The following is a 12,628-nucleotide window of genomic DNA, read 5'->3' as shown; positions in this document are numbered from 1 at the left end:
TTTTATGCAGGGGTTCCCTGAGACATGAAAACTATTTCAATGGTTCCACAAGGGTAAAAAGGTTGAGAAACGCTGGTCTAGACTCGAGATCTCGAGTCACTCCACTCTGTGCGAGTTTCTGTATGTGACGTCAACGCTGCGATTCGCTGGTCAACTTTTTTTAGTGGCGGGGCATAGCAAGTTGTGAAAGGCACCAGAAATGATCGAAATATTGCTCCAATTATCCCAGTTTTGATTTTTTTTTAAAAACATGGGTGATTTATTCACTAGGAAGGTCAAGTTAATATATAAACAAGCCGGTAGGCGACGAGGGATTCACTAGGATCGAAGCGCTGGATACGATGCTTTTCATTCTGACCGATCCACCGACGAAGATTCATTGCCAAGATGTATCGGTTCACATTATTCCTCTGCCTGGCAAGATTTTTCCTATTGCGCATTTTGCCAACTGGCACTCCTCATAAAAAATGACGGTAAATAGACACCCTATTTTTGAAGGACTACCATTTGAAAAATAATCACTTTGCTGGTTTGTGCTGTGGAGCCTCACGTTGCAGAGACACACACACACACACACACACACACACACACACACACACACAATAAACTTCTCTCAATGCTCTTGTTTGACCACAACTCCTGAGCCACACAATATTTTTCATAAGCCACGCCCACTTTCCATAAGCCACGCCCACTTTCCTACGTCACTCCCACGTCCACTTTCCCTAAGCTCCGCCCACTTTCCTAAGCCCCTCATAAAAAATGACGGTAAATAGACACCCGATTTTTGAAGGACTACCATTTGAAAAATAAAACCTCAATGAAAAAAAAAAAAAAAAAAAAAATCGGCTTGAGTAAAATTTTCTAAATATCTCGAAGTGTTTAATTCCGAAGTCTCGTTTCTCCACATTCAAAACTGAAGGACAAGTATTGAAAATACTGTACGCGGTTTTTCGGCTGCTGCACAGCAACGGGTGGTTGCTCGGCAACGAAATTCAAACGCGCACATTCCCAGACCATATGGCACCTGTTGGCAAAGTTTCATCGATATCGGTTCACTGGTTCGTGCTGTGGAGCCTCGCGTTGCAGACACACAGACGGAAAACCCGACAATAAAGGATATTTAGCATATATAGCGAATCCAATAACCAGAAAGTTTTGCATGTCAGGGGACCTTTAAAGCTAAGCACATGTAAGTGGTTACCACTCTTTCAAAAATGTCAAAAAATGAAGTTTGTTCCATTGCCTTCTCACTACATTTTCCTGAAAGTGTAAGTCTGAGTTCAGAACAAAAAAACCGTATAGCTTAATTACATATTGTTACGGCTGTGGAAATTCGCATCATACCATAAAGGGTCCTCAGGTGAGATATATCGGTAAGTTCATGTGTAGTTAGCTCAAACCCGTTGTTTAGAGGGAATATATGTGATCCATTCAGGCTGCGATTCTTCAGTTGGCAGTTTTTCTTTTGCTATCGTTATTTTGGTGCAAGAACAACCACAAACATCGCCACAACCAACATCTCAACGATCACGCCATTCACTACACGACGCCAACAATCACGCCATTTACACCACGACACCACCTTCCAGAACTACGCTACCACCATCTTCGCCACTCGCCATTCAACGAGCACCGTGCGGTCACAATCTCCGCGGGACGGATGAAAAGAGCGGAGTGGCAGCAGCAACCAGGGTGCGAAGGGGCATCTCCCGCCCAAAACTCCCGCTTAAATATCTCCCGCCGGATTTTCCCTCCTGCTTTTCTCGCGCTTTGGCATGGGGGAGGTGCGATTTGAGCCAGAGGTCAAAGGTGAAAAAAGGTGGGGGCCTGATTTTGGGGGAATAATTCCCTGGCCCCGAGCCAAAACTGACTATCCTCGTCCCCCGCACAGCGCGGGGAGAGGGAACGAGAGGGCACGCCCCTTTTTGGGAAGCTTCCAGAAGGGAGGTGGAGCCAAGAACGGGGCGGGGCGGAGCGAAGGTCGACGAAAACGTCGTTCCCTTGTCCCTGAAGGGGAATTGTCGAGAGTTGGGGTGATTGTTCCTGGTCGGAGGTTCTGTTCGTTCGTCCCTATCGGGCGGACGACACGTGCAGGCGCGAGGCACGAGCCCAGTGGACCACGCTGGAGGGACTCGGAGTTACGGTCGCCAAGGGCTGGACGACGCGTTAAGGGAAGTCGCGACTTCCATTTCTTTTGGGTTTTGTGTAAACGTGTGTGTGGCGCCAGTCTGTTGAAGTATAACTGTTATAAGTGATGCCGTGTGAATTGCATTATTCGGTTGTAGATCTGCGTGTGTCTCTTCGCTTGCTTTTATTGTGTTTTCTTGCTTGACTGTAATATACGTGCCTTCCGTGCTGCCGTGTGGCGCGGAGTAAATGTGCTGGTCCAATTGTTCCCCGTTTCGCTGCGTCCTTTCCTTTGTTTGAATCTCCATCTTGCATCACGTAAGGGATTAATAGTGGGTTTAAAACACCCGGTAACTAATCTGAACCGTCAAGGTCGACGATAACTCCGCTCGGTTATCCCTGTAGCACGGAACGAGCCGCTTAAGCGGTTCGTGTCCGGAGTCGACCTGTGGCGTGGTACAACTCCTCGGTACGCTATCCGCGCGGGTACTTTGGTAAATCGACCATTCGGCGATCGGACCCTATTTCACGCGGGTAGAATGAGGACTGACTTGTGGTGAGGTTAAACCCCAACCCGTGACTAGCTCCCGGCGTTGTTCCGAGAGGGTCACGACTGAATTGCACGTCGGTGGGCGAAGCGGCCGCTATTGGCAACACGCGGTCGTTCGCACGCCGGCGGGGCGCGAATTCATAACAATATATACCGAAATATGATACTTTGAAGAAGGGGTACCTATTCTGATGGTTTTGCAAGTTTTCAATGAAATTACCTAATTTTCAGAGATGCCAACTTTTGGAAATCAGAATTAGGGAGGATTTGCAACCGACACCAGATAATGTGCGCGAAGCGCACATCTCGAGCGCGGAGCGCTCGACCCTTGCGGCGGGGTCCAGGGCCCTAAGGCGGGCCCTGGAATCTCTGGGGTTCTAGACGCTCTCTAGTGCCCTCTGAGCCCTATTTTGGAGCATTTAACATGTTAAGAATTCCCACTTTTTGAACAAAAAAAGGGGAAAATTGTGCACTTTTTAATGTTACATGTATGTTAATATTAGTAAGTTAGGGGACAATCAAAGATTAACAAAAAGCACAAAAGAAGCAATATTTTTCTTACCTTACTGGCTGGTACTACTGCTGCTTGCTTTTTCCATGGCAGCTTTGCTGAGTGACAGCTGTGTGGCTCTTTTAGCCCTTCTGATTATGTCTTTGCTGTATTCTCTCTGGTAGCAAGGGGTGCTATGAGCTAGTTTTTCAATTAAGAGAGCTTCCAGGGTTTTGACACTCAAATTGGGACGAAATTCAGTATGATTCTTCCGTACAAGACTGAGTGCCCGCTCACATGATGCGTTCGAATGAGGAATGACCAAGATTCCCTTCATCACTTTGCTCAAATTAGGATACTTCTTGGCACCAGTGCAGGGATCTGTGAGCTGTGAAATCCGATGCCACTGCTCATCCACTCTCACTGTCTCAGTAGCAATTGTAGCTATGGAGGCGTCTGCCTGGTAGTGAGCGAATTCACTCTCAAGACTGTCTATGTCACTATCACCGCCACTGAACAGACAGGGGAATTTCTTGATGAAAAACTCCACACAGTCAAACCCCACTTCTTGGTGTAGCTTAACATCCAGCACCTGAGCATGCTTGGCTAATTCATCATCTAGCGGCCAGGTTTTGAAGATGTAATTGCAGGCTTTCACATAATATGAGCGAACTGCACTGAAGAAACCTTGGATGTCTGACTCACTCAGAGTGAAGGTGGATTTCTTGAGACTCCTTTGTTCCCTTATGTACAGTTTGGCATCGTTCCCAATCATGAGGTCCTCATCATTCTTCTGATGATTTCTGTCAGAGAAGGGTACATTTACCAGAGCAACCGATGACACCGATGGTTTCAAAAACCGTACGAAGATATCTTTCAGAAGACCATTCAATTCTCCGTGCAGGAGATGAATACAGGGTTCGTCTCTTTGGAGCAGAAGATTCCCCTTCTCAAAAAGCTTGTTAGCATATCGAAGGAAGAAACAATAGAGTTTTGTTTGTGGAGACAAGAACATCCTGTTGACACGTTTTTCTCTAGATTCCTGCACAGTGTTTGAGGAAGATGCGCTTTTAGTTGTAGAACTCGTAGTACACTTAGCCGCAGGGCGATCACACTTGCGTTTACTGCCAGCAGAAGAGGTCAGACTCGTAGTACCAGATCCAATTTTACGTTTGAGGAGAGAGCTTGAGGTAGGTGCAGCCAAGGAAGAAGACCTCTGATTCGAAGGTTTTGCTGAGCTTCTATCAAGTGATTTGGCAAAAGCAGAACTTAACTTGGGTCCTTCTTTGCCTGTAGATGGGACTATCACAGTCTTTCTCGACTCTGAAGGGATCTGCTTTGTAGATGAACGTGATGAAGGGCCGGTGATGCTACCTGCTCTCAGCATTGGTTTTGGTGCTGTCCCTGCTGTCTTCTTCGCAGCAGATACTGCAGTGGTAGTGGTGAATGCTGCTCCACTAGTGCTTGATCCTGCAGTGCCAGTACTGGCAGTAGATACAGTACCGTCCTTCTTGCTCGTTGTTAGAGTCTTGGCTACAGTTGGTTGCATTTTTCTTCGTACTTCTTCTTTGAAGAAGAGGCGAAGTGGCTCCCACTGTTCAATCAGCCTGTCTAGGCACTGACCAAGGGACAGCCACCTTGTTGCGACATGCTTCAGAATCTTGTGTGTCGGGGCATCACAGAGTTCTTGCAGTGCTTTCACTCCTTTGACGCGTTTACTACTTTTGTCCAAGTAGTAGTAAATATCGATGAGAAAGTCATCTAATTCAATGGGTAAGGCCTGAGCCGCCTTCTTGGCCGTATTGTGCATCATATGGCAAGGGCATCCCATGATGTAGCACTCTGGATTTTGTTTGTGGATATAAGCAGCGACTCCTTTGTGCTTGCCCACCATGACAGAGGCATTATCAGCACAAAAGGAAACACAATTTCCCCACAGAATTTTCCTGTCACTGAACTCATGATCAAGCAGTTTGAAAATGTTTTCTCCAGTGGAATCTTGTTTGCACGCAGGCAAACTTAGCAAACCTTGCTTCACAATCCCAGCACTGTTGTCAAAGTACGAAATCAGGACAGGATATAGCTGGGCCTCACCACTGTCATTGCTACCGTCTGTAGCTAGGCTAAATGGAGCTAGTCTAGCAATATCGGCAATAGATGAAGCAGTAACATTTGACAACTCACCAATTATTGCTGAAGTTTTTGTTCTTGCACATCCATACTTTGAAGCAACTTTTGAATCTGGAAACATCTTTTGAAATAGAGGTCCAGCATGATCTGAGACTGATATGGGCAAGTTATGTTCCACAATAAATCCACTAAAGAGAAGTTCCGCTCGGGTAACATCCTCTTCCTCGCTTGTCCCTTGTTTGGTGAAATAATTCAGAAGTGTACCGGTACTCGTGCTCGAAGATCTCTCCTTTGCAATGTCTGTGTGCTTTGCTTCCAACGTGCTTCCGAATATCATCGCGACCTCCGTGCTCAACTGAAATATCAACGCTGCATACTGTACAATACGCATGATGAATTCCTCTTTCAGACTTTCGAATACACGGGTATTGGAGACTGTATTCGGTCTTGTACTTCTGAGACCATTTCTTGGTCTTCGTAAGCTTCTTTTCTGCCATTTCGTAATCAACATCGAGGGCTTGAAGCATCGGTAACTTCGAAGTCGATGTTCCACAGCTGCAGCGCGACTCGTAGAACTCTAGCGGCTGTTAAACACCGCACGGTGGTCGCGACCGCCGGGCTGGTACGGGGCCCAGCTGCATGCAGTGAGCGTATCGCATGCATATACACTGTGCATACATACCGCATGCACTGTATTGCACACATACCGCATGCACTAAATCTCAGTGCATGATCGCATAAGCGAGATCCAGACCCAATGTTTCGCTGCTCCTCATTTGAATTTGCAATTTTTTACGTACAATTTGGTAGCAGCGAACGTTATGGAGTTACCACATGCTATACGTAGCAGACGATGCTTTTCATTCAATTCTCATACTAGTACATTCTGATTAGTGAACAGTGCAAAAATATCAAAATTTCGGGAGGATAAGGATAGTGATCGTAAGGGCGGGAGTTTGGGTGAATTTTCGGAAGCCTCCCGATGAAATCGGGAGGGTTGGCATCTGTGAATTTTTCTTTTTTGGCAAAATAAATGAAGGTCATAGTATGTAACTTATTCCAGCAACTAATGTAATAATCAAAATACCAATTTCTGGGATTATTAAGAAATAATACATACCTATTTTTTTATTACTGCTCTATTCAGTGACTGTCAGATGCTGAAAAGCACTAAAAGAGAGATTTATCGAACAAATTCTTGGACGTAAATTTTCAATTCAATCAATTCTGGGAGTAACAAAAAGCTCTCTAAATTCTCCAAAACTGTTTTAACTGCCTTCTGAATTAATAAAATATTTTTTAAATACCTGGAAAAATATTTTTTAAATTTTTTAAGAAAATTAATTTTTTTTATCAAATTCAAAACAGTGTGACATGGTTGGACAAAAATGATAAATTACTCTAAACCAAAGCCATGCATGTTTTCAATATTTTTTTATACTATTATATCTATATCACTGTAAGCCTGGTGTTGGCTGAGTGGTTAGGGTGGCAGCTTGGGGTCCCAGGGTCCTGAGTTCAAGCCCCGTTGGCTGCTGAATTAACACCAGGGGGTTGACTCAGCCTGTCATCCTTCCGAGGTCGGCAAAATGAGTACCAGTGTACTGGTCCTGGTGTATGCCCCGGTTAGAATAGGTGTACCATATCCTGTGTGTCGTAAGAGGCGACCAGGGTTGGCGTCAGAAAGGGCATCCGGCCATAAAAAAAACATTTCCTCAAGAAAAAGCCAAACCCCTGCACAGCAGGGAAAAATGGCTGTAAAAACGGTTACATACACATATCTATATCACTGTGCCCCATTTGTAAATAAATTTTAGTGAAAATAATCTGATGCACAGAAGAATAAAAGCTTTTTTTTAAAAACGTGACGTGCAGTCGGACTTTTGGGTTGGAAAGTTCGGTCAAGTCACTGTAATTAAGTATCCACCCGGATCATCTCAATTTTTTTTTACATTGATTATTGGTAATAAGTTGAATAATTTAAGACACGTAAATATGAGTTATTGATAAACTAGTCATTTTGTTAGGGGATTTCATAGTCCCAGGTTCTAAAACAGGAAAAAATAAAAATATGCCAGAATGTGCATAAATCATGCGAATCCACCACTGACCGACACAAATGCTGATTTTCTCAGACGGTGGGTGACAACCTTTTGATTAGATGAGAAATTTCATACAGAATGTTTTATATGTTGTATTTTTGCATGGTCTAATATATGTCATATTTTAAGGTGAAACAAGAAAAAAGGCCAATACTGGGCATGTATATTCAATAAAAATCCTGTAGATTCAGTAATATACATCATAGACCCATGAACCTATATATTTAAGGTCCTATGGAACACTGTCTGTGCAATGAAACAAATTTCATGACCAGTAATCATCTTTGTGACTTTCAAAAATGCCACTCAAGTCAGGGTATGCCCTAAAATAAGGGTGGGTAACCACTTACATGCGCTTAGCCTTAACACAATCTTTCAACTGTGGCACGTAACAAAGGCGTGAAGAAGATGACGGCGTCACTGAATGCATACCTTAGAAATTATATGGAGGAACCGACAGGCCAGGTTGCACAGCCGAGGTTCCTTATCACCATCTCTGACGAAAGGAAGAAGCAACTCCAAAAGAGAATCTGAGGAACAAATATTGACACGTGCTTGAGTTCAGGCCAAGAGAAGGCAGTTTGGCAAAATCATCAGATCGTTCCGATGGCCCGAAGATGCGAACTTTGCGGCACAGCAATGGTCACATCGATCAGAGCACATACGTGGCTCATGATGGTGAAATCACATCCAAGCACATGGACGATCATGATGATCAAATCAAATAAATCACAACTCTTAAACCGTAATCTCAAATGTCCTTGTTATTCATGTACACAAACGCCTCGCAACATCCTTGTCCGACATGTGATGTAGGACAAGCTCCTCTATCAGCCTCACATCACTATGAAGTAAAGAAAAGGCGCCAAAAGATGACTCGAGAAGTCTGGCTTGCTCTCTCTAACCTTTCACTCCAGTTAATCCAAAGCTCATGTCGCTTTCCCATTTCCACATGTTTATCAATTCTCTCCTCGCCACGCCCCATTCCCCACCCACCTCCCTGTCCCTCCCCCTTCCACCCCACAAACCACGCCCCATTCCCCACCCACCTCCCTGTCCCTGCCCGTTCCACCCCACAAACCACGCCCCATTCCTCACCCACCTCCCTGTCCCTCCCCCTTCCACCCCACAAACCACGCCACATTCCCCGCCCACCTCCCTGTCCCTCCCCTTCCACCCCACAAACCACGCCCCATTCCTCACCCACCTCCCTGTCCCTCCCCTTCCACCCCACAAACCACACCCCATTCCCCACCCACCTCCCTGTCCCTCCCCCTTCCACCCCACAAACCACGCCCACCTCCCTGTCCCTCCCCCTTCCACCCCACAAACCACGCCCCATTCCCCGCCCACCTCCCTGTCCCTCCCCTTCCACCCCACAAACCACGCCCACCTCCCTGTCCCTCCCCCTTCCACCCCACAAACCACGCCACATTCCCCGCCCACCTCCCTGTCCCTCCCCTTCCACCCCACAAACCACGCCCCATTCCCCGCCCACCTCCCTGTCCCTCCCCCTTCCACCCCACAAACCACGCCCCATTCCCCGCCCACCTCCCTGTCCCTCCCCCTTCCACCCCACAAACCACGCCCAATCAAAGTCAGTCATGAACCTTACCAAGATGAGGATCCAAGAGATGTGGTTGATCTTGGTAATTACTCATTATCACTGCAAAACAGCACAGCACGATGATCACACGACGTTAAACACCAAGGTGCATGGTATTTCAGGACTCTAGTTAGGCCTGAACGAGCAAACACCACAAAACACCACACAGGGACCACACAAACCAAATACCAATCAACTGCACAATTGAACCCTCAATGGCGGCACCATTGAAGCGATATCCACAGATAAGAACCATCCATTCCCAAATGTATTCATTGCAAAACGATCAACTGCACCGTCCACCTCAGGTCGACGCTCCTCACCCGTGAACCGCTCCAGCGGTCTCTCCCAAGCCAATCCTGCGTTTCCCAGGTCAGGAAGGCTCGCGATCAGCGCTTTCGCCTCCTCACTCTCAACGAACGAGTAAAGCACGTTCCCCCACGTTATCCTGTCAGGTTCACCGTCACCATCGGCCTGATCCATCTCGAGCGCCATGTCTTCCATCTCCGCTCCGTTACCTCCGGCCTTTCAGTTTTTGTTTTTTACCACGCTGTTAGGGTTAGTCTTTCTGATATCATAAAAGTCTTTCTGATATAAAAATAAAAATAAAAATAAAAATAAAAATAAAAATAAAAATAAGTCTTTCTGAGGAAATAGGAGTTTAAATTTCCGCTCGAGTCGCCACTCGCCCGCCACGTAACCTCACACGCTTGTTGGATTGGTCAGTGCCGGACGTTTTTATCCCGTTTAAAAAAAAAAAATCACTCAAATTAATTTTATTCAAGAGCGACGTAGTTGTCCCATTATGGTTTGTTATTTCGAATCAACCGATCGTTTTACGGAGATTTCTCATGGAAGATTAAAAAAAAACCTTGAGAATTGAGTCTCACATCCATCATTTAATGGGGTGCAAGCCCGTCAGACGTATTTATCAAATGTAACTGGAGGATTTAAAAGAGGACCCATCCTATCATTCTGTGCTCATTGGCATTCAGAACACAGCGCGGTGTAGCTCCCGGACGCCATCTTGGTTAGCACTCCACACTGGTGCAGTACACCCAAATCGTGGCCATCTTGGTGAGCATTCGATACTGGTACAGTACACCCAAATCATGGCCATCTTGGTTAGCACTCGATACTGGTACAGTACACCCAAATCGTGGCCATCTTGGTTAGCACTCGATACTGGTACAGTACACCCAAATCGTGGCCATCTTGGTTAGCACTCGATACTGGTATAGTACAGTACACCCAAATCGTGGGCAGAGTGAGCAGCTGAGAGATGTTCATGTCGACTGCATGCACAAGGTGATTAATCAATGGTAAACTGGACGTCCGACCACACACTCGCCTCCAAGCTGTCTAGCCTGGGTTCGAATCCTGACCCAGCTATAAAAAACTGTCATCTTGATGTTTCAGAGGCAGGTTGAATCATCAATGTGCATGCCTGTCCCTGGGATGGATGTAAAACTGGACATCCTGCCCCCACACTTACCTCAAAATCACCAGCCCGTTCGTGAAAGACTTGGCTCAAACTTCCTTCGGCTGACCAGAGAAGGTGGGAGGAATTCATGGTGGCCGTTAACCGAAATGCACTCAATCGTCCCTACATTTAAAAAAATAAAATAAAAATTACAAACCAATTTCCAACATACAAACAAATCGACTTACGAACAAGTTTCATGTGATGAACAACAGCAAATAAAAGATGCAATGATGCAGTGATACTGTTACGGATTTGGAAGCCTTGTGCACACAGACAGTCAGCAGCCCCCGGCAGTTCAGTTATTTTGATCAGTATGTGTATAGTTAGAATCCATCCCGTGTCTAACAGGAATTTCATGTGTGCGCTGCGAGTTATTTTGTAGTTAGCATTTTTTATATATTACCCAACAACACCATCCTGCTTTGTTCCGCCACCCAACCAAACCTTCACGCACAGACTCCATTATCCACGTGTTTTTGGCTGAAGGCGTGGGCAGAGCCTCCATCGCCTCAGATCGAGGCTCCGCTCCAAAGGGCAGGGAGTGTTTCCTCCAGCCAATGGACGAAGAGCGAGCAAAGCCAAGGCGCTCCAGCCAATGGGAAGCCAGAAGGCCAGAAACAACAGAGCCTCTTCGGGGGAACGGGCCACCAACACGCCGCCCGTCCAATGGGAGTTACCTCAGGATGGACGGACCCTCCCACCTTGCAGGAGGGGTTGAATAATTGTCAGTGCGATCCGTCTGTCTCGTCTCGTCTGGTCTGCTGGCCATCTTCCGTCTTGGTGCTGGCTGGCGACTGCCGCTTCGTCTTGGTTCCTTGGCGCTTGGTTGTCCGTGTGGGTTCGAGTCCCACCGTGGTGGTTGGAGCGTCCGATCTTCCCAAGCCCTTCCACAAGGGCAGGTCGGCAAGCCGTGCGAACGCGGCCAGGTACCAGCAGAACTCTGACCTCCAGCCTGTCTATCCCCTTGGCTGCGAGGGTCGAAATAAAGACAATCCGGGTCCATTTTCTTTTGATGTGTGTGTCTGTGGTGGCGCCGTCCTACAAGTAGAAATTGTACAAGTGTTGATTGCTCATTGTACATTTGCCTGCATACTCTTGATAAATCTGCTCTGTCTCCCTTCCCGATTATTGTAAATAAACCCGTTAAATGTACCAGCTCGTTGCCTGTCGTTTCTACCATTGACCCAGCACGGTGCGGGCTTGAGAAATAGTGAGGCCGTCTGTGCCTTAAGTTATTTGGACCAGCGCGGCTTTGGTAACCCCCGCTAGGTTACGCCGGATCCGAGTCGGTAACAGCGACTCGGTTCGGACAAAGCCGGCCGAGTGTGTGGCTTCCCCGGTCGTTAGATGGCGTGAGTACTTAGGTAAATTGGAATAGACAAGTGGACCCTACCTCACGCCGTCAAAATATTGGCGACCACGGTCCTTCAAGTGACCCGTCGACTCTGGAGTTATCCAGGGTGACGACCTTTCAATTGAGGTGTTCAGTGGGAGACGGCCCGACTGCTCGGCTAGCGGTCGTCCTCGCCACCACCCCCCGGCCCACAACATTTCAGAGCAAAACTACACTATTCCTGTTCATCAAAATCTAAACACCTGTTAAAATGTCTTTCCACAACACTCCCGTAACCAATTGGAGCAGTTTATTGCCACACAAAATTGTATTTTAACATTTATTTGGCTTTTTTGATCTGGGACACGTTCAAAGCAAATTGGATCCGCATTGAATCAGCCACGTGATGCTCGCCAAGATGGCGCCGGTCACATGACCTCAAGCTCACTGGCAGCAACACTTTTCACGGGTTATGAGACTTCAATGTTTTTCCGTTCAGTGGAAGTTGTTAGTTTGGCGAATCTTCAACCACAACGTTTTTGCTTGCATGACATCATACCGCGCACATTATGGATTTGTATCCAAACAGTCTAAATTAAGGGAGGGATAGTCGATGAAGATAAAGCAAATTCTCTTCGCCATGAAGATTCCGGAAACAAAGGTAGAGTAATTTATAGAGTCCCATAGATCCGAGAAGCCAGAACTAATCAGGACCAACACATCATGACTGGCTCCTCCCTCCAAAACTGCAAATACAGGACTGTACTGGGAGGGGGAAAGGGAAGTCCAAGGATTGCCTTC

At 46.6% G+C, this 12,628-nt stretch overlaps 1 protein-coding gene across 3 annotated transcripts in view; it reads right to left on the bottom strand.

Annotated features, from left to right (window-relative positions):
• TBCD (tubulin folding cofactor D) overlaps positions 1 to 9,630 on the bottom strand; it is a 181,980-nt gene extending 172,350 nt beyond the window's left edge. For all 3 annotated transcript variants that reach the window (XM_085861145.1, XM_085861146.1, XM_085861147.1), the window contains exons 1-3: positions 9,332 to 9,630; positions 9,018 to 9,068; positions 7,835 to 7,932 (exon numbers count right to left, since the gene is read on the bottom strand). In XM_085861145.1, coding sequence (XP_085717271.1) covers positions 7,835 to 7,932; positions 9,018 to 9,068; positions 9,332 to 9,512 — 330 coding nt within the window. In that variant the 5' untranslated portion in view covers positions 9,513 to 9,630. The remainder of the gene's footprint in view (positions 1 to 7,834; positions 7,933 to 9,017; positions 9,069 to 9,331) is intronic.
• Between the last annotated feature and the right edge of the window lie 2,998 nt (positions 9,631 to 12,628).

Source organism: Eptatretus burgeri, chromosome 17 (genome assembly GCF_056783735.1).
Source record: "Eptatretus burgeri isolate ZD-2024b chromosome 17, Ebu_testis_v1, whole genome shotgun sequence".
In the NCBI taxonomy this organism is placed as follows: Eukaryota; Metazoa; Chordata; class Myxini; order Myxiniformes; family Myxinidae; genus Eptatretus; species Eptatretus burgeri.
The sequence above is the reverse complement of the archived record's forward strand: the minus strand, read 5'-3'. Positions and strand labels throughout refer to the sequence as shown.